The 22,686-nt window shown below is 45.5% G+C and overlaps 1 protein-coding gene across 1 annotated transcript in view; it reads right to left on the bottom strand.

The window, feature by feature from the left end:
• Window positions 1-6,850: 6,850 nt before the first annotated feature.
• Window positions 6,851-22,686, bottom strand: part of LOC146190640 (uncharacterized) — a 56,260-nt gene continuing 40,424 nt past the window's right edge. The window contains exons 17-21 of the mRNA XM_084601010.1: window positions 18,071-18,156; window positions 17,142-17,433; window positions 10,127-10,265; window positions 8,616-8,776; window positions 6,851-7,359 (exon numbers count right to left, since the gene is read on the bottom strand). Of these exons, the coding sequence (XP_084457136.1) occupies window positions 7,183-7,359; window positions 8,616-8,776; window positions 10,127-10,265; window positions 17,142-17,433; window positions 18,071-18,156 (855 nt within the window). The 3' untranslated portion in view covers window positions 6,851-7,182. The remainder of the gene's footprint in view (window positions 7,360-8,615; window positions 8,777-10,126; window positions 10,266-17,141; window positions 17,434-18,070; window positions 18,157-22,686) is intronic.

The following is a 22,686-nucleotide window of genomic DNA, read 5'->3' as shown; positions in this document are numbered from 1 at the left end:
CAGGAATACCTGCCTCCTCCGTCAATGACCTTGTTTTTCCCAACACCCCTCAACAGCCCATTCAATCGCTCAGCATTCTCTCCGCGGAACTTGAAGTATTTAATCTCTCACGCATATTGTTACTTAGTGGTATTCGCTGGTCGTGCAACAGAGGACAATGAAGTGGGGCAGACTGCCTAAAAACGACGACGTTGAGGGTGGGCAGATCTGAGCTGCCACCAACGCTGGTTGAGCGGAGGACTATCGCCTGTGGATCTTCCCTGTAACATTTCGGTGGAGGTTCCTTACACAAGAAACGTACATTATCATATACGAACAGCTTTTTCCGCCCACTTGCCAACATCCTACTGCATATTCTGAGCTGGCGCTTTAAAACCTAGCACCTGCCCCTAGCAAGCGATGGTGTATACAGTACAGGCTCTCTGTACTGTATCTAGACTCATAGACTCGCATATATAGACTCATAGACTGGTGGCCCCCTTATAGTATATATATATATATATACGTGTGTGTGTGTGTGTGTGTGTGTGTGTGTGTGTGTTTGTGTGTGTGTTTGTTTGTGTGTGTGTGTGTGTGTGTGTGTGTGTGTGTGTGTGTGTGTGTGTGTGTGTGTGTGTGTGTGTGTGTGTGTGTGTGTGTGTGTGTGTGTGTGTGTGTGTGTGTGTGTGTGTGTGTGTGTGTGTGTGTGTGTGTGTGTGTGTGTGTGTGTGTGTGTGTGTGTGTGTGTGTGTGTGTGTGTGTGTGTGTGTGTGTGTGTGTGTGTGTGTGTGTGTGTGTGTGTGTGTGTGTGTGTGTGTGTGTGTGTGTGTGTGTGTGATACAAGAAATAAATAAAGAAATGCCTAATTGGTCAATTAATAACGATTAATTATTTGGGGCACCTGTTGCATGAAGCTGACTCTCCGGGCCAGCACAGTCGGCCAGAAATAATGCATGCGGTATGCGCCATAGTCAGGCTGCTGCGATGAACAAAGTCTCTAACCTATGCTGTGCAGGAATTTCTGTAATTAGATCCATAACGTGCTGCGGTATCCTTTCGAAATATTTCCAAATGAAATTGCAGCTCCTATACGTGTGCGACGTAGGCCTTTTGAAAGAAAACAAAAAAATACTGATTATGCGGCCAGCCTTATTCTAAGCGTCATATCGTGATGAACAGTAATATAAAGCAGCTGACTGAAAACTGAGCCGCTGAGCAAAGACGAACGCACCAAAATGACACTGGACACAAGCCCTTTACTTAGTTAAAGGGCCAGCTCGCATTCAAGTACAAGTATTCACTCACATCAAAGGACGAAATTTCATGTGAAATGTTGAACGTGTGAGCGCTTCGATGCGCAGTTTGTAAATGTGCAATAATGTTCGTATTGTGGTGTTTCATGTAATTCATTATGCTATCTTTAATATACTTTCTTTATTTTTGTACTTCTTTTTATTCGGGCTAGCCAGTTTCCTGCATTGCTGTCACATGTGCACTTGCATTTAAGTCGCTCAAAAGCGACCAGCAGACGCTGCGTGAATTGCGGCTCTGGCAGAGTATATTTTGTTTTAGGTGTTTTGGTTTTATCGGCCATGAAGGGCAGCTGTATCCTGTCTGCTAGACCTAAAAAAAAAAAAAAGAAATGAACGCCACACTTCAGAATTCTGTCCGCTTGATCCAACGCGGCATTTAAATGTGGAAGGCATACTATAGACGATCTACGCGAGAGAAGTGTAGAAACTAACTCTTCTCAAAACTGCCAGCTTCCCCTCGTGTGCATGGTTATTTTTGTTTTTGCCTGAAAGGCGGATTTAGTCCCTCGTTAATTTATAACATCGTCGTCCAAATAATGATTTATCAATGCTTTCTGAATGCATGCCTCTGCCGTGCGTTTTTTGCGCTCGAGGCAGGCTCAGAACCTCAGTAAAATGGCAGGCATTACGAGGCATGATTTGAATCTGTGAAAATGCAGATGCGATTTTCGGCAGTTTTAACGTGAAGCCTGATTTTGCCTCCTACGGCGTACTGCTTCGCATGCACTTCTTTTACCAAAAGCTTATAAATAGCTTACAGCCACGGGTGCGTGAAAAAAAGAAAGAAAGAAAGAAAATCCTAAGAAATCTCCTTACGTGAATTTATGAGAAGAAAATAAAGTGTATACGTATACGTACTGGTCGGTAAAGACTTTTCCCTGGCAGGAAGAACGGCATCGCCTCTTAATGAATGAAACTGCGGATGTTTTCATTCATGATGTCACGTTCATCTACTCAATGGTCCCGTTCGACTGTATGCCGAACCCTTCACACTTTTCCGAGCACGGAACGAAGGGCACCTACAACTGCCTGCTTTTGCAGAGGAGATAAGCAAGCGTGCATTGAAGCAGCAACACATCGGGGTTTCACAGCATGCCCGACGCCTCGGCTTCCTCGATCACACTTGACCAAGAAAACAAGTAACCATCCTTCGAGCGGGAGCTGCCGAAGCAAACATTATATATACGACGGCGAAAGGCCGCGACAAACGTGGGTAGAAAGCGCATTCAGGAGTCCTTAAACGGGCGGTCGTGCCCCGAATAAAACGGAGCTCGCAGGCGGCCTGGCGTCACCTAGTCCTCTAAATGAAAATAAAATAAAATAATGGAAGAGGGGCGAGAAATAGAAAGAGCACCGAAGGAAAGAAGAGGGGTGAAACTGATTTGACACTGGCCTTTCATTGTAAGGACAGGAAACTCAATTCCGGGCACATCGCACCCACCGCCGCTCTTCTCCTCTGCTCTGGCCTTTTCGGCGCGCGCCTTCGCTGTAACCTCCGTTCTCATTTATACCGGGTGGGTGAAGCAGAGAAGAAGCAAGCCTCTCTGTTCCTCCGTTCCGGTGAAGGGAAAAAAAACCATTACACCTTTATTTATAAGACCACGCACTATTGGGCAGAGAAAAAGGAGAAGGGGGAGAAAGGCATGCCCGGAAAAAGCGAGGAAATTTCCTTTCGATTCTCTCCCTTATACATCGCTTGCTCCCTCAACGCTGGTTCAGGGTAGGGACGGAGGGGGGCAAGGCATGGTGAAGGTGGAGCTAGAACAGCTTGACACGAAGTGGGAGCGCGAGCTAGAACACTGTCACGCGTTTACCCCGACGCACCCAGTCAGCCGGCCAGCGTGCGCAGGGGTCACGTAATCGCTTCCGAAGTGCGGGGAAATGGGATGAAGCTGAAATTAAATCTCGACCGAACCATTTGCGAGGAGATTCCCAGCGATGCTTTCACACGCACTTTCTTGTTCAGTGTAGTAAAGACTGTAAGTTGGGAAATGGAAAACGGAAATGCAGTGGAAGATAGTGTTTGGATTAAAGAGAGAGAGCGTTGTACGCGCCGTTAGGCATTTGCGTTGGGAGGAGTAAGAGATAAGACCGTTTGAGCTGCCCCACTCGGACAAGTAAATATCGCGTGTACTGTGCGGACCACGGTGAAATATCAAAGTTGCTTCCTGCGGAACTCACGTCGAAAGATGCTTGCAGACGCTGCGGCGGTAAAACGATAACAGATAAGATAAACATTGAGAGACCTGCTCTTTAATCTTCCGACGACAACGACAAGAACTGTGACTGCCGCCTTACTCTTTTTTTTTTTTGTCATTGCTTGCCTGGCCTCTCATCCGATCAACAATCTGTCTACGTGGGCATCGTTCGATAATGCTGCCATCCTGGGGCACGCGGAGTGCACGAGCCATGGACGCACGGGCAGACGGTTGCCTAATATCAGTGAAAACAGTTGTGGGTCTTCCACACGATTACGCCAGAAACATGATCGAAAACAAACGCTGTCATCAAATATAACATAAATTCATTGGCTGCAGGAAAATGACGTCAAGGCACCTCTAGCCCCCTTCGGGAAAGCACATAAAGCGCCAGCTAGACGACCCACAGATATATCTGGTCGTGTGCAGAAAGACGTGTAGGGGTCCGCAAACATGACCATAAACTATGCAATATATAACAGCGCTAACAGATGTATCTTATGTATACAATGTAGCATATGCTATATTTCATACATATCAGGTTTCGCTCCCCCCTTTAGACAAAAATGTTTATTAACCATGCAAGAATGGCACACAACTCAATGTAAATGCATCAACAGCGTATAATATGATATCGCAGTGCCCAGCAAAATGTAATTAGGAGTCCCTGTGGTTTTAATATTTTTTGCAAACACCATTGAAGCCAACTGCGCAAGAAAAAAGAAAAAAAAAAGAAGCGTTTGGATTGTCATTTCTAATGGATGATTGAATTTGCTGTCCAGATACTGAGGGAGCAAAGAAAACGTGGCAAGGAGCTGACCTAAAGAGTTGATGGAGCACACGAGAAGAAAGACATTCCCAGTGCAATAACATCGGTGGATCTTCTTATGGAAGGAGTGCACGCGCGCCACGAGCGAAAAGGACAGAGGAGGATAGTGGGAAGCGGTACCAGGACATCAATGGCGCAACCTGATGCAAATCGTAGCAATATTTCGACCACTGTGATTTCGACTTTCTTTAAAGAGGCAATTCGATCGCAAATTAGAGCTAACACGAACACTGCTTCTTTCCGTGAAGGAAGGCACTGATACAGCGCCCCATTGTCGTAGCCTTCATATGTACAACACCATGCGAAAGCTTGATCCGTTTTCATGAGTGGAAATAAAATATCTTCATTCTCATGTACATGTGCGTGCGTGCGCGTCTCAATGTTCGCCGCTCTGTTGCCTCAGTTATCTTGAATATAGAATAACCAATTTAACGCATTTGTATTCGTACTGTTGGATTAATTAAATTCAGGATTGCCTTTTAGGGGTTTGACTGTGGAACAAACGGGTTAAGGTACTGAAATGCCGACGCGCGCTAAAACATATTCCCCCCTGAGTGCCGTCAGCTGATTGACTAAATGGGAATTTTGTCTCAACTTAGATAGAACGGTGTATATGTTCCTCTCGAGCTTTCGTCGGAACTATTTTGGTCCCCCGATGCCGAATATACACGCTTTCACTGAGGATGACGAGAACGAGACATACATAGTCGAAACGTAAGTCAACTGCTTTATCTTCCCCTGGTAGTTCAAAGGGGATAAGCATAAAAACACACGCATTCAAAAAGGCATAGTTCCTCTTCACGTGGCAGTTTGGTTAAGTGCGACCAGAGCGCCATAAGTACGCTGATGCCCTGTGTGCATAAAACAGTGCACATTGTTTCGAGACAATCGACCAAATTCGACCGAAAGTATGCAATACACCTACGCTCCGCTTCATAAGCTGTTTGCCGCATTACGAAAGGTAGGGCCAATCAGGACGGCACGCATTTCATAACAGTACGTCTCATGTGCCCACTTACCACGGTACAAGAATGCGCTCGGAACGCAATCATTTTGCGCTCGTAATCGTCATTGGCCAAAGTCGACCTTACCTTTAGTACCAGCTCGTGAAGCGGAGTATAGGTATTCAGTGTGGAGTGAGGTTTAAATGAGCCATCAAAAGGAGTACGAACGACAGTACAAAACAAAAAGGAAGCCTACGAGGATAAGAGTACGGCACCGCTGGGATGCCCCGATCGATATGACGAGCACGAAAGCCAGGGACAGCGGAAAAACTACTCACTCACGCCACTAACTTTAGCAATGACGGAGCCCAGGCCATGGCGTCATCCAGCCGCGATCCTCGGAACGTTTCCACGGATGGACGAATACGGTGAACAGCAATATGCAAGGGCTGTAGAAGTGTAGGAGGGTTATGATGAAAGGAATGTGGAGTAATCGTCTCACTATTGGTGGATACCTGACCCAGGTAGTAAAAAAACTAACAAACAAAAAACAATGGATTAAGGAGGTAAAAGAGGTGAGTGGGAAAGAACTGCGATTAAAGTCCCAGCATGCTTTCGTGCGCTCCTCTTGAAAATAAAAGCTAACCGCCATGTAGAATCAAATCATCTGAGTCTACAGGTGCGATCACTAGTTCGAAGCATGAACGAGAAAAAAGAAATTCCGTTACTTGCGTCAGAGTGAAAAGGCACGGTTATGTACCATCCTGTTCTGCCTAATTTCTTGGACTGAAAAGAAAAAAAGTATTCCATCATATGTGCAATCAGCCACATTTGGTTAGCAACAAGAGAAAGCCAACGAAGGAGGTTATGTATAAGCTTGCTTTTAGGGGTATAAATATAAATAAATTTGAATGTGACCACGCGTACCAGATAACGAGTTTTGAAGATACGCAGTTACTGTGAACAGACAGGCAGTCCACGTTTATTTCAGCAGATGCTACAAATAAGAGTGAAGATTCTAATTCTCCTGTAAACAGCAGCTATAAAAGAGAGTCGCGTTTCTGGATAAAAAAATAAAAAAAAAAAACTATTCCGAGGCCATAAGCAGGAAAGTTCAAATTAATACTGCTAAAGAAACGCATTTGCTTCGCCATAATGTAGTCGTAAAACGCCTATCATACCAACCGATGAATACCGTCCATGCATTTTATAATGTAAGCCAAACTTATAAACTTATAATGTAAACTATGAACTCATAAAATAAAGATTCAAAATGAAAACATCAGTGAAGAGTCCCAGCGCTTATGCCGGGGCAATCACTAACCGGCATCATGGGACGATAGATGCCAGAGGTAGAGAGATGATCAGTTTGACACCGCGGATGGTTTGTTACATATCCGTCCTATCTAATCATTAACGTGACCAGTGTAGTCCAATGATTATTCATCCATACAGCGTCTCTATGAAAGACGCGATGCTTAACTGATTTATTTATAGGAAGGGAAAGGCTTAAACTTGCCATTCTCGCATCCCCCACAAGAAACTCAAAAGCAAGAGGCAAACACACACGAAACAAAAGTACAAGGGACAAAGGGCTCTATTTCAAACCACGGATCAAGCACACTTCCATTTTCCTTGCGGCATTTGCTCCGCAACCAAGAACAAACAGCACGAGGTAAACGTGGAGGGACAATGGGTCGTAAGGAACAACACGATGAGTGACATATATGTGAGCTTCGGAACTGTATAAACATGCAAACATCTTCTCGCTCTTTCTTCCTTTTTCTCTTTTTTTACACACACACACACACACAAAATAGGAAATATTCGTTACAGGACCGAGAATGTGAAAAACGGGTTTTGTTTTTGTTCGTTAGAGGACGTTGCAGCAGAACTGCAGGAACAGCGGTATAGCGACATCAAACGGGCGTCTCGTTCGGGAAGGAGCCCTTGCGACCTTTCACCGGCGTTGCCGGCGGCTTGGAGTTGGGCGATTCTGGCGGCGTGCTCTTGGCCGGGCTGTCCTTGGAACTGAAGCGTCCCAGGAGAGATTTCTTGCTACCTTTGTCTTTCTTGGCCGACAGGGAATTTGAACGCTGCGTTTGAAAAGACCGCGTCACAGTTTAGAACTTCGCCAGCCATTTTCTCTCTCGCTCCTTTCATATATAGTGTTATTCTTATGGAGTGGCATTTTATTTTTTACGCATAACCCTTGGCTCTATGATGGGGCGCCGTAATGTGTCTGCCTCAAAACTCTACACCTCATGAGCGTGCTGTATTCTGCGCTCATGGATATTTATATTGAATGAAGTCAGCAGTGCTATTCAAGGCAAGCACAAGACGGGACTACAGAACAAGGCGCTTGCGTTGGTGGTGTTGAAAAAAAAGTACGCGCCAACTGGCGTACAAGAAGGTTTCCCTGATTTGATTTATACCTACATATGTCGTGCTGGTAGTTTCCAGAGAGAAAACTTTCAGCTATAGCTTAAAATTCTATTGACCGTTGCTTATAGTTTCGGAGTGCCCGGTGATCAGCTGCAAGTGAAAAATTGCGCTTTTGAAGGTGGCATGTTGCAGGGTGCGTCTAAATAATTCGGCAGCCAAATTAATGGTTTCATGTTTACAACAATGACATTACTTTCTTAGCCAGACTCGTCGGGCTGCTCTCAGCTTCAAATAAGGGATCACTTATAACTTTCGCAGAAATATGGCCACGCAAAAACAGCTCCAATCATTGCTTGCTCGAACGGCAGCTCACTCGAAAAAGGGGAAAATTCTAACTTTTACTGGCTAGGCCATAAGTACAATATCCGATGACGCATTGCTATCAAGAGATTTTAGCAGAGTGAAAGCTTAAGAAGTGGGACATCTGTATACCCAGTAGCCAATGAACACGCAATGCTGTGAGTCACGATTCGTGACAACACAGCCAGAGTCTCATCGAAACACATAACCTTAAAAATATTTTAGATGGGAACTATAAATAAACTAGCACTTCTCACTAATACACTATACAAAAACACGAGGATGACCCCATTGTAAACAGCTGCGCTATGAGATTAAATATTGAGAATTTGAAGGTTAGATAATATGAGAATTGCTTGCTTTTTTCTTTCCCTCTCTTGTTTGTCGTTTATCTCGCTACTGCTCGTCATGTGGTCCACTTTTGCACAACAGCCTGTAGGTTCCTGTTCAACCGAGGGGAACGTACATACCGCCACAGGTCAATGTAAAATGTTTAGAGAGAGAGAGAGAGAGAGAGAGAGAGATTTGCAATTAACCGTTAGGAAAGCCTGTTTTCCTTTCAACCCAGGTACTCCTATTCCTTGTTTTTAAACGCTTTCTCGCTCACCTCGACGCGCGCCCGTTCCTGGACCGGCTCCAGCGTCTGCTGTGCAAGCACGGGCCTTCTTTCAGACGAACTCGGCGACGGTGTGTCGATTTTCTCTTTGCTGCTGGAGCGAAACGCCTTCGACAGCCTGGATCTCAGGGTTCCAGACTTGTCTTCTTTGTCTGCGCAAGAGCCAAGAAGAATGCATTCACAATGAGGAGCGAGAAATAGGAGCTTGTTTCCTCCATCAGCCGGGCTCTAATTCCAGCTCTCATGGTCGGAGAAATGGTGGGAGCATAATGGCGCCGGTACTCACGGAAGTAAGAAAAAAATACTTCTCTTCTTTGGCCGTGAACCTCCACATATTGACTGCTACTCAATATTACGATGCAACGACCTACGGGCTAACCTCTGATCTGGAGATTTACTGCGATAAACTTGGAAGATACCTATAATTACCTTTGCAATTGCATAAGAGTCTCGTTGTGAGCTGCCAGATACGAGCACATGTACCCTGCACTACCACGTACATAATGCATCAATGCATCAGCCGCACAGGTTTTTTAGCTTGATTGTAATATTTTCTCTCCCTCTAGAGGGATATTTTCCTTTTTCTCTTTACACAAATCGAAACTGGCTCTTCTTTATGTAGTACCAATGTCTGCCAATAATAGGTGGCAATTGTGCGGCAGCGAAGGCAAAGACTTTTCGCGCCAATATATACTGTCGTTTAATTACATCGATCTATCGTAACACTTGACAGCTGGGCGAAATGAGGCAAATTATACAAGGCAATGATGAAAATGTTCTTGACATTGTAGCACCGTAACTGCTGTTTCGCTTGCTACACTTATATGGTGCGCCTTGGACCGTTTTTCCGAACGTCCGCAGGGCGTCAGGGTTAAAAAAATATTTGCGGTGGCACTGTCAAGCAACGCACATCTTTGCAATGGATAGGAGCTGCTTTTGAAAGGTTTTTTTTTGCTTTTTTTTTGGAGGGGGGGTAACTCTATTTCGCTTTAAGCACAGCGACTTGGTTACAGGAAGACAGTCAACCGCAACTGAAGACTTAGTATTTGAAGATCGAAGGATAACGTTATTAGAATAAACTGCCCCAATCTGAGGAATGTGTAAGCATTAGCTTATAAAAATGGAATAGTCTGGCGCTGGATAAGCTATGTTTCGTATGCACCTTGGATTATAATGATATGAATCTGAACCAGTCTCACCAGCGCCAGAATTCCTGCGACAGACTACCTAGTTTCCTTTCGCTTCATAAAAACTACTGAAAAATGCGTTAGACGCCGTAGTGGAGGGCGCCGGAAATTTCGGCCACCTGGCGTTTTTTAACGTACATTGACAGTGCACAGCCCACGGGAACTTTGCTTTTCACCTCCATTCAAAAAGCAACCACCGTGGCCGGGATTTGGTCCCGCATTCTTCTGTACAAAAATTGAGTGCGCTAACCTTTGCAATTCTGCGGCGGAGCGAAACATATTGCCGCCTCATGTCATCAGCAAACACAATCGTACCTGAATCATGCTTTGGTTCAGGGGTTGACGGTTTCTTGAGTAGCTTTAGGCGCTCCTTGAGCGTCTTGCGGTGCTTTGTCGTCTTGGTGACGTCTTCGGTGCTTCCCGGATTGCTGGAATCGTTCTCCGAGTCAACCCGCTGCAAAGAAAATGTTTAAGCGTAACGTTTTGATCGGGAAAAGTGGCAGAAAAGAATTTAACATTTAAAAGCAGACAAGCAAACGATGCTCGAACACTTTGTCCGTCTTCACGTTTCGAATCACAAAACTTACGATGGTGAAGAAACTAATATCAAGGTCCGCACAGGGGCGTAATGAAAGAAGGGAATGTCGGCAATGAACTTGTGGTCGATCTTAGGAAAGGAATGTTGAGTCTAGTTTTACTTTTTATCAAATGTGGCTTGAGTGCCAGCCTGCGCACGGTTACAAACTTGCACTGCAAGGTGAAAGCAAAGTGGTTGCTAACTCTGGACTTAATTCGTACTGGACTTTCACACGTGAGCTCTCGTCCGCACGAGCAGTCTGCTTTACTAAGTATGCGCCCTAGTCACTTATATATATATATATATATATATATATATATATATATATATATATATATATATATATATATATATATATATATATATATATATATATATATATATATTGGTCGGCATTAGCTTTGTTGTACATTTTGTTGCTTTACTTTATCGTTGTATTTGTGTGGTTGACATAATAGAGCCCGAATATATACGCGCCTTGACCCCTTTCAACACCAATTGCATATTCTGTTGTCTGCTTTATTCTTTCATGACAAAGGCATTGAGCACAAGTGAGTGACTGAAATTTCCGTGACACATGCTAGCTGAGCTTACACGAATGTTATTGGCAATTTTTTGCACCAATAGGAAGCTCTGCGAGCAAGTTCCGTGAAATGTCCGGATGTCCACCTCGGATGTCCGTCGGACGTACGTGGGGTGTTATCCGGAGTCATAAACGATAGTCCGAGACGGATGTCCGCGGTGTGTATGTCAAACAGAAAAGCATTTCCGTCGGACGTCCGAACCTCTCAAAAAGGACGTCCGTCGGTTGTCCGTACACCAATGGCCGACTGGTTTTGTAAGAAGTATATGCTGGACAAGTTCATTCTGAAGAGATGGTGGTTCGCTCTTTTTTTTTTGTGCCGTCTTTTTTTCCAGTCCCATTTGTTGGATTGTCAACTACTCTCAAGCACCAGAACTAGAGACAATTTGAATGGCAAAGGCTGGCGAGCGCTGAAAGGCCCCTTTCAAAAGGACGGTCTTGCAATGTGGCAAGGTGGGTCCGAAAAATGGCCCTTTTTAATTCGCGCCGATAGCATACGTAGGCGTGACGCCAATCAACGCCACAAAACTGTCTTTAACCCCCCCCCCCCCCCCCCCTCCTTTTCGCTCAGCGGCGTTGGGGTGCCCATGAGAACTGTAATGTTTTGTACGTATGGGCGTTTAATGGAGCCTTTGCTACCAGGGTACATCTTGGACAGCAGATAGAGCCCTAGCGGGAAATCAGAAGATGGTATCCTTCACTCCCCCCCCCCTCCCTCCCCCCTCCCCCCAAATAAACTCGGCGGCAGCGATAGCATAAAGTCTCGATGCCACGCGATCGTCTGGTTACGAACTATCGTCATACTCTCGAGCCCGCTCACTTTAATCGTGTTGATGTACATATTACGCAATGCGCTTTTGACGTCAGTGACAATCTTGAACAATGCGAAAATTCTTGTACGCCGCTACGCTCATTCTCGAAAAATCAGGTTGCCTCCGGCATTGCAAAAAGATAAGGTCGAACGCTAGCGGCTTTGAACAAAGACGAAAAGAAACAAACATTTGGAACCTTTGTGGAAATAGTACGGAACGGTAATCACGGTAACGGTAATGAAGAAAAAAGGAAAACAAAAAATTCAGTGACCACCATCCGGCGTGCATGCAAGAGTGCAGGCGATACTACGAATAGCACTCACGCAGTGCGGGTTGAAATGTGTGACGTCACAGAGGATACGCGGCGGAGCGCCGTCTGCAATGCAGGCTGCAATATTAAAAAACACGTCTTTTTTTTTTCTTTTTTTACGATTGACACAGTGGTCGTCCCTCATGCCGGTGTGCTCGAGGAAGATATGTTACCGCACGTAAGCGATAGAGTAAGGCATGTTTTCTTCAGCATAAGGCGCGGTCACACTCAGTGGGCTGCACAGTTATAGGTTCCTTAGCTTATCGACGCACTGATCTTTCGAATTACACCGGTGACGACGCCAGCACGGCCAACGGTCGCCTATCACCGTAGTGTGAGGTCTTTAGCCCCGCGCCGCCGACGGAACTGATCAGCGGATGGTCGTTGGATCTGTTTTGGTCGGATCGGAGGCAGAGCGAGAACTTGACGGACACCTGATGAGCGAACAGCCTGAACAGCTGCGCTTGTCTCTAGCTTAACCGCGTTCGAAAAAAGAAAACAAGAAGCTACACTGTATATGTTCCCCCTTGCCATCAGCAATGACTTTAGCCAGAAATGTTCGTCGGCGCCGAACTGCCGGCTCGTTCAGCGACGAGTAGGCCTATAGCGCGAGTACGCGGGGTTCGGGTTTAGAGTTTCGGCGATTACGGAGCGCGCATTCACAAGCTTTAGCGGTTGCATGTGGCCATCAAGTGTAATTCTGACAGTAGCGACCTCAAATCGACGACTGCTTACATAACAAGCGAGTGCACATTGAGCGGGATGCGTCGATATGTGACCCTGTCTAGCAAGCATAGCCGGCAGCTGTCGGTGATGAAGCATTCACGGCGCTTCTTACAGCGCAGTTGCAGTTTGTGAACAAATAAAGGTGCAACCGATGCGAAAAGAAGTAGATAGTTTTGGTATTGCTAGCTCAGCTTGCATTGTATGACGTGCGAACGAGCAGCATACATCCGGTCATTGCAAAAGCTATGTAAACAAACACGCTGAGGGCGCAGTCGTAATCCGCGAATCGGCGCGTTCCTGCGGAAGTTTAGGGTTCACACAGTAAATACTAAATGCTTACGTTGAAGCACTCACGAGGCATATGCTGAACAAGCACCAGAAAAACGCAAGGTACGTTAGGCTCGGGAGTCGGTCGTAGTGTAGTCGCGCGTGCGGCTGCGGGGAAGGCGAGATGGAGACGGCGGCGGACGGGAGGCTCTTGTTCGGTGCGGGCATGCAGTGAAGAGCAATCGAATCGCGTTGGGTTTTGCGATGACGGAACTGAAGCGGCGGCGGCACATGCTTTCGTGTGCTGGCCGTGGCCAGACTGAACATAGTTTTGCAAAAATGATGACTGTGACGTGATGTAATGTGGCGTGTCTGTGATGTGACTGTACTAACTCCAACCATTCCTCTCTCACAACTTTTATATCTACTCACCCCCTTCCCCCAGTGCAGGGTAGCAAACCGGTTGCTGTTACGGTTTAACCTCCCTGCCTTTCCTCCTCATATTACTCCTCGTCCTCCTTTACAAGCCAAAAATAACTAAGTCCGACTAACACGCATATATAACAGCAATTCAAGAGGTGGCGCTTCGTTGAAAAGTTTTGTCTACTCCTCTAATGTCGCAAGGTACACTCTCTCGTCAACGTATGCTTGTTGAGATTTACTCTTTGTTCTTGGACCGAAAGAGCTCAACAGTCAGGAACACATGCTACCCCTCCCCACTTTAGTGGCGCATGTACACGACCGAAGGAAACGTGGGACAAGTGCCTTGTTATATGCGGGAGCACTTGTTGCTAAAACAAGCTAACTCTCATAACGTAAGAATGATATGCTTCTGATTGTATGCCTAAGTTATACAGCATGAGCCCGTCGATTTCGGCCTCCTCGGCAATCTCTAGACGAAGCCCAAAACAAGTCCGAGGATCACTAAGGTCGCATACTATAGTGAAGGCCTCTCAAAGAAAAGAGAATATGTGAATAAAATAGTTTTGTGAAGAAAAAAAGGAAAACAAAAAATTCAGTGACCACCATCCGGCGTGCATGCAAGAGTGCAGGCGACACTGCGAATAGCAGACGACATGGGGATGATATCTCGATACTTTTTCCTAAGTGAGCTCCAGGTGAAGAAAACAAAATATGCTTTAACACGACAGCATTAAACACGACAGCGGCCCTGTCTCAAGATTGTGAGCGTTGTGAGCGAGAGTCGTGAGCATGGCTCTGGAAAGTATGGACAGCAAAACTCACTTATAAAATACCGCATAAAACAATATATCGAATACAACAATGGACTACTCCGGCCCAGTCAGTTTTTCGTGTTTTCTTTGGCAAAATAAGCCGCTTAGACCAATGCTTTCATAGTACATTATCGATCATAATAATGAAATCCGATCAATGAGAGCCAACCTAAAAGAAATAAAAGCACGGCGAAAAGGTCAAAACTACGCCAGCCAAACTCCGCTCGCAATGCGAAAGTACATGCATGGAGAGTTAGCGGAGTCGATTGATGGGTTGACCCGATGGTGCGAAAGAGTAAAAATCATGTGACCACGCATACAGACGAATGCGCGCCGGGGACGCAGGGGAGAAAAAAGACAAGCTTTAAGAATTCTCCTTCCGTGGAGCAGTCCTTATTAACGTTACTGAGGGTGCGCATTTTGTAAAAATGCACCTATGCGTCGACGCCGATGCATCGCTGCATAGGACCCTTGTGCGCTAAGATAACTCAGTCAGTCACTGAAGTGCATACGCCTATATCTAGCACGATTTTAATGAGAAGACATTTCTTCTCATGAGTGGCGCCACCAGAGTGCGTCAGCGAAGCGCTTCCACACCAACTGCCAATCATTAATGAGAAAAGAAAGCCGTGCCCACACCAGGGCCGGCTTGCACGATAAAGTCCGAGCTAAGTCCAGACTTAAATGGTGTCTTTAGAAAGACCAAGCTTATTTAAGACAGCTCGTGTTCCGAACGTCGAACGCTTCGGGTTCATGTTCACCAGAGTGGCTTTTTAGAACCGCCTCAGCAACCACTTGGGGCATTTTTCCTCGTAACACAATCTTAAGCCGCAAAAAGCAATGGCACGGATTTTACACAACGCAAAATTGACGGAATGTGTACATCTTACAGCACGGACAGTGCCAGCGCATCCCTGTATTTCCCTAATTTCTCTACTTAGACACCTGGCGTCTTTGTGTCTTAACCAAGACAGCACTAGAGTCGTAATCATACAAGCGACTTATTCAAGTCAGGACTGAAGCCCAGTCTTGACTCCAGTCTTAAGCGGCCATGCTAGTGGCCTATTCTTTAGACTCCAGTTAAGTCTGGACTTAGCTAAGACAGTCTTAAGATTGTTTTGTGTAAGCGGGCCCAGGACTCGAACCGCCGTCCTTCCATGTCCCAAGCAAGTGCGCTAACCACTACTCTACGCCAACCATTTTTTTTTCTTTATTGCATGGAAAAACTTCCGTAAGAAAAAGGAAAAATCTCCACTCACTTAAACTTGTCCATGTCTGAAGTTATCGGGCTGCTTAATACGAGCCCGCGATATTCCTAGCCCAACAATGCACCATCATCAAAACATTAAAATTCTGGGAGGCAAACACATGCATCTAGATACGGCATCCAGTGTGGAGGTTCTTCACGTGCAGCATACACACTCCTCACCAAAGCACACTGCTCCCGAAACACGGATTTGGACGATCTTGGTGGCTCTGCACGCCTGTCCATCATGCGGCTTTTCCAAAGACTGAATAGTTCCATCAACACAAATAGATCGTAAGGCACGACAAAGTTTTTGTCAGAAGGCAAAAATCTAATTGCATATATATGTTGTAATTTCTCTCTACGCCGACCACCTGCGAACATGTCCATAATTATCATTGTTTACAGCGTAAAGGCGCTGGAGGGAGTTGAGAGAAACAAACAATTAACTTAAATTCAAAATAAAACAAAGAAACAAATAAAAAACGACAACGCGCCTATAGTTTCGCAACCTAGACAGCAACGCCCAGTCTTTCGCATTCCTCCAGTGCAGGTTCTGCACTGCTCTCAAAGTTTAGTTTTTTTCTTTCTATGGCCCCTGTTGCCTCGGCCTTGCAGCTAACTAAATTTCCAGTCAGGAATTTCTTCTCGAAAGCAGGCTTTATCCAGAATATTGCAAAGCAAAAGTTCGCAAAGCTTTTATCCATGTTATGATGATGGCGGTGTGTTGAAACTTCAAGGAACCTTGTGTGTTGAGATGTAGTCGCGAAAAAATGAAGATTTCGCCGACGAGGTGATCCTCTTGGCTGCAAGCTATGCTGACAGCAACAATGAACAAGTAGCTATGCAAAAGACTCCTTAAATTCGATAGAGTCCTTCCGGAACTTCATTTCTGCAAAAGGTCTCCACTTTGGCATGTGCAGTAGTTAGGCACCTTGCAGGGATATGTTAAAAAATATTCCATGAACCAGTCAAAGCTGACTGATACCGATTTTTCGAAGCGACGAAATCAACACAGTAAGCTGCTTCCTGTCATTATATGCTATTTAAACTTCTCATTTCCTTTGGAATCACCCGGTCATAAAAATAATAGGTATTAGGAATATTTACACGGCACTTCAATGTTGTTTTAAGTGGGTTTGATTGCATTTGGCGGATGACCTGACCAGACGCTGATTGGTCGGCGGGTTGAGTGACGTAATGGGACCACATGACCGGTTCTAGTTGTCGGGAGCTGTCAACTCTGACTTCTATTTAAGGACGGCATGGTGAGAAAAGAACAAGATTGCGCTCCGGCAAACATATGCTCTCTTTAGGGGCTCCCTGTTCTGCGTCGACGGCCTCTTTCTTTTCCAAACTCACTTTGCTAACACGTTTAAGTATGCTGAGTGCATTATGTTGGAGTATGCGGCTGTAAATGCATGCGCGTTGTTTACTGTCATTCATGTGTTATCCACGCGAACTTTTTCAAACCCGCTCTGCTGTGCGAATGCCTTGATTGAGTCAATGAAAATCTGGGGGTCCGGTTTGTAGAATATATAAATAAGAGAAATGAGAAGAGCCTGAATGCTCACCCCCGCGGGTCTACTGTATCGCCAGTGCCTGGGCGGTTCGGAGACCACCGAAGCGTCCGAGTCGTAGCCCGTGCGTCCACCCCGGAGGCTGCCCTGAGACCCGTACGGGGTGTACACCAGGCTGTCGCCGGAGCCCCAGATCCTGAGGTCGGCTGCCGCCATTCCCTGACCCAGGGACAGGGTCTTGGCGTGCATGGAGCCGCGCGTGCGAGGGGGAGCCCGGATGACGGGTGGGGCGCCGGGCATCAGACCTGCGGCCGCCTGGTTCGCCATGTCCGTCGCCGACAGAGCTCTGCACGCACGACGATACATGGAAAAGGCACACAGTGGCCATTCATTCGCCCAACTGTGCTAAATTGACAGGACCACATATGGCACTTTGTTAAGCCAGATGAGGCGGTACTTTGCTCTGCGTGTTTAGTACATTGTTTCGTTTTACTAATGCAGGCCACGTAGGTTGGAGCATCACACTGCAATTGTTGCTGCATGAGCTACAAATCAGGATGGCAGGTGGGTACAAAAAACACAGCAATGTTTTATGAGGTGTTATACTTCCCACTCGGATTTTAAAACACAGAGCGCCTTATGCAGGCATCCCATAAAGGTTTGAGATAGAAAATTTGCCGGATCTGAAACGAAAGTAGGTGTGTTTCCAGCCGTTCAAACATGCAAGCAACATGTGTGCATGGTGTATAGTTTTCAAACTTATAGTCAGGTATTCCACAGGCTTGCATTCGGCAAGATTGAAAGATGTGAATGCCAGAGGATCTACTTATATTCCTTCGTGCATGAAGTATGGCATAGAGCTGCGTTTCTAGGTGTCCTCGAGCAAACTTTAGTTCGTGGATTTCATGGTCCTCAGTTCACACATGAGCTCGCACAGCAGAGCTAGAAAAGACGTATGCATCAAGGATTCTTAGCACACCTACCTTCGGAATGATGTGGTTCGCCTGATCATGTCTTCGTCTCTTACAGGCTTGGAAACTTCTCTTAGACGCTCAGTTCTTTGAGAAACCTGAAAAAAAGCTGTATTTTAATATATTGTATGAAGAAAACGTACGACAGTGCTGATTTACGCCAGTGTTAAAATGTTTTTTATTTTTTTTTTATTATTATTTTTTAATCCTGCGCTTCCATTGTTACCTTACCTGCACTGTTTCCCGCGAAGTACGTAACTTATACTAAGACATTTTGGACATACTTTGCTGTGTAATGTTTTCACACATCGCATAATTTCACGCTAATACTCAATGTATCCGTAGTTCCTGCGGTTCTAGTTGTTTTCAATTAGAAATGCACCCATTTTGTTTTCTACGGCTGTCTTAACCAGTCGTTGTGAGCGCGGGACAAACTTCAGAACCAAGATTTTCTTGTGCATCGGAAGCTTAGGCATTTATATTCATATGCTCACAAAGGTATCTTACAATATTCCAGTTTCTTCACAATTACTTTAAAAAATGCCGTCAATTAGTCTTCTATGGCCGTTTTTTCTGTCTCGATGAGAGCGCAGAAATGAACTCGCGGTGCGTTTGAAGCTCACACCATTCCCTTCAACGTGTGCCTACAATATCCCACAGTTTTCCTCACAATTAAGAGACCCGAGAATTCTGGATCTGACAGCTCTGTATACAGAGGCTTAAAGAGCAGGCCCGCATTTAAGCGTGATTGACGCTTGAGGCCAGTGATCCAGTTTAGAGCTCAGAACTTGTGCACATCCTTACAAAGGTAATTAATGCAGATATGGAACCTTGCAACCAGCAAGGAGCTATAGCATGGGACATAAAAAAAATGATCTGATCGAAAATGTCGTATGTCAATACACGTTATATAACTGACGCTCAGTATTATCAATAGGTATTGCGACGCAAAACAAGAAAAAAAGGGGGGGGGGGGGGTGAGGAGGAGGGAGAGGCAGAGACCCGCACGAGTTTTCGCTCACAGTAGCAAGGTCAAATGTTCGCAGGTAAAAATATCCTTCTCTTGTGCATGTAAATCAAATGACATGGTATGCACGAAGGAATCGTGCAGAGTGTTAATGTGGACCAACACTTTAAAAGTGCTCTAACCTATTGGACCGTGAATGAAGAGCCAGTAATACTCTTGCACGTTGTACAGTGCAGGTACTACTACATGCGAGCGTTGTTTGTTGGGCAGCTAAATATTTCATAATAAATATTAACCTACTATTGAGACGCGCATACGAATGCATAAAGATTTAGTGTTTTAATAAAAATGAGCGGAATATCGAAATTTTTTGTAAACTTAGCCTTACTGTGAGCGACTTCTCTTTGATTCAACCCCCCCCCCCCCCCCTCCTTCCTCAAGCACGAAGCTTTTGCAAAGACTGCTGAGGTTACCAGGAGTGAGATATTTGCTCTAGTGCGACTGTACAACAAATATGGAAGTATAGAGTTAGCTCTCATGAGGACGTTAGACAGCATAAACACGGACGCACTTATGTTGCCCAACGTTTCCATTTTACACCCATTGTTGGAGACCCTTCCTTGCGCTGTCTGCATAAAGTAGCGAGATGACTTCTCTACGCTTTTCCCGTCGAATCTTTGTACGTACTTTCTTCGGCCTGATAATTAATTATTGAAACCAACTAATGGTCCTGTTAAGTGCTTAAAAATTACGAAACAAGATTCATAAGTAGTAAAAAACATCCTACGAAATGCACCCGACAAGCACGAGTTAATATCGCGCGATGACATCCAATCAATGGAGGCCAGGTTACAATGAAGAAGCAATGCAGAGAACGCCAGTGCCATGTGGAATGTGATCGCTTCTTAAAGAACTTCAGGTGGTCTAAATTATTCGGGTGCCCTCAGCAGCGGTGTGCCTTATACCAGGTTTCGGACTTTAAACACCATGTTTTATAAGTTTTAATATATATGCACCGCTCCTAGCTAAAACCTCGGTTCAATGTACACAAAATGCTCCCGCGTACGTGCGTAGACGCTATAAAGACCACAACAAATGTGCTCCGCACGCGAGCCCTTCTTTCAAGGGCCCAAATACAAAGCTATGCTCGGCGTGCACAAAGATGGAGTACTGACAACGAGCCCCTCAGGTCTCGCGTGACATCAGCAGCTCCGCAGACAGATGCACGTCATACACGAGAGGTCAACCGTGCTGCGGCCTCGACACACGAAGAGACGCTGACGCAGAGGCGGCCACGAAGCGACATGAGCGACCCGTTGTGGAATGGCGAAGCGCTATATGTGCACAGCGTCGTCCGGCAGCGTAATGAACTGCTCTGGGCTCTGCTCCAGCGATTCAAATCTGGGCGGCGGGGGCCCTTTCATAACAGCCGACTTGGACGCACTCCAGAAAGCTCCCGAAAGGTATTGCTACAGTGAGGAGGTGAGGGAATATGAGCGAAGACTTCGCCGCCGCTACCGACGACGAAAACAACTCTAACCAGCTACTCCTATTTGGCTACCATTGCAACAGCGACGATGATTTGAAAGCAGGCACAGCTAAAGACGGTTTTATCCATGTTCCACCAGAGTTCAGGACCTCCGAACCCCGCGTATGTTCTGTTGGGTGCTCTGACATATGTAATTTTCGAAAAGGGCAGTTTCAGTAGTGCGATGTCGCCTTTATAGGAACCCACCAGGAAAAGTGTGGGTAGATCGAAGGGAGGCGGGGGGGGTATGGTCGCTTCTTGTAGCGTTAGTCACTTTTGGTCATTTGTATACCCTTAAAACAAACCGAATAAAAAATAAATTTTTAGAAGGCGGCATTCATTGTAGTAGAAGCTGACTGCTTGGGTCGACATGGTAATATTAGTTTCGCTAACGAACTGTCCTTTAAAGCGTATACACAAAAGCCGACAAGAAGAAAATCGCGTTCAAGATAGTATTCCATCACCGCACTATAGTTGAAGTGATCACCAAATGTATAAGGTGGCGCTTCTTTTTATTCTTGTGTAATCAACCAATTGAAGACCTGGAGCGCGGTCAGACATTCTAATCGTGTTTTAAATGTATTGTGTCACAGCACGTACAACAATCAAACTTATGTTCTTAATATATAAACGTAGGCGCGAACTTTGCGCTCGACGAGCCAGTACTGAAATGTGCAAAGAAAGCACTGAGGAGATATGAGAAGAAGAGCTTACAAACGAAATACAGATAGCGCTTCGATGTGGATCTCATAGCGCGGGATGTCAGCGGGCAATTGCAATTGCTGCCACTTTTCCGGTAGAGCGCTCTTTGTTTGCTGTGTTACAATGTTTCTTTGTTGGCAGTGTGCTCCTAAGCGCCCTTTTATCCAACCAGTGATTTAGCAATGCACTGAAATCTAATAAGGCCGTCGTCTTAATTCGGCGTTTTGTGACGGATGTTTTGAGGCCCTGTACTCCAAGGACGCAAATCACTTTTCGAATTAAAGCAGCGGTTCTTGTAGCACTTTTTGTTGTCCCTTCAATAGCTCCACATCGACATCGATGTGTGTCCAAGCAAGGCTCCATTGTTTGCCCGTAGCTTCGGACGAACTGCATTCAACAATATCCTCCCTATCTAGGAACGACATCCTTAAGCTGCAGAAGTGCACGTGCGGTCGGCTCGGTAGTGCGTGAGAACGCCACACTTGCGGAGGCCTTGGCCGCGCGCGTCGCTCTTAATGATGTCCAAAGACAGTTTTCTCCAAGAAACAGCCCGTAGTATAGCCACGTAATGAATGATCCGTACGTACTGCTCGAATTATCTGCCTAGTAAAATTACGATTACAACACCTTAAGGTACGAACACTAAACAAATTGAAAGTGCACCCAGAGCTAAGTCATGAAGGTTTCTTATTTTAGTAGAGAAAGGCATATGGGGGGGGCACGCGTTCAGAAACAAAGCTGAGAAACCAAAATTAAATTAAAATATATGAATAATAAATCTAGCAAAAACAAACAGCATCTAGCCCAACACACTAAAATGCCAGCCATGAGAATACATTGACAGGTAAGCCGCCACAGCCTCTGCACTGCCAGTTCGCTATCTGACAATGACGAAGAAACGCTGCTTACACACTTACACACTCGTGAAGCCCCACCCTCCCTTCCCCTATTTCTCTCTTCTCTCTCTCTCTCTCTCTCTCTCTCTCTCTCTCTCTCTCTCTCTCTCTCTCTCTCTCTCTCTCTTTGCATCATCTGATTGAGGCGCTATCGAAGAAAGGCTTACAATATTTACGACGATGTCAATGCGCCTCCAATTTGCCCGGACGATTGATTAGTCCGCATCCTCCAAACCGTTTCTATTAACATCTACATGTTCGATCTAAGCAGTAAGCACTGCGTTCCCAATTTCAGTGTGGTATGCAGTAAAAAACCTCGCTATGACAGCCCATAAGGCGCTTCTACTTCTTACCTACTCCCTGGGCAAAGTGACCTACCTACCTACTTTACCTCATTATCTAAAGGACAGGCGGTAGAAAAAAAAAAATTCCAACATAGTGAAGCTACATTGTTTCTTCATTCATGAAGGAAAACATAACGAAATGTTTCAGCGTTTTCTCTGAAACCTGCCAAATAGTAGCGGCAGCAAATTGC

The sequence above is a fragment of the Amblyomma maculatum genome, chromosome 4, assembly GCF_055883805.1.
Source record: "Amblyomma maculatum isolate TAMU_Amacu chromosome 4, ASM5588380v1, whole genome shotgun sequence".
NCBI lineage: Eukaryota > Metazoa > Arthropoda > Arachnida > Ixodida > Ixodidae > Amblyomma > Amblyomma maculatum.
The sequence above is the reverse complement of the archived record's forward strand: the minus strand, read 5'-3'. Positions and strand labels throughout refer to the sequence as shown.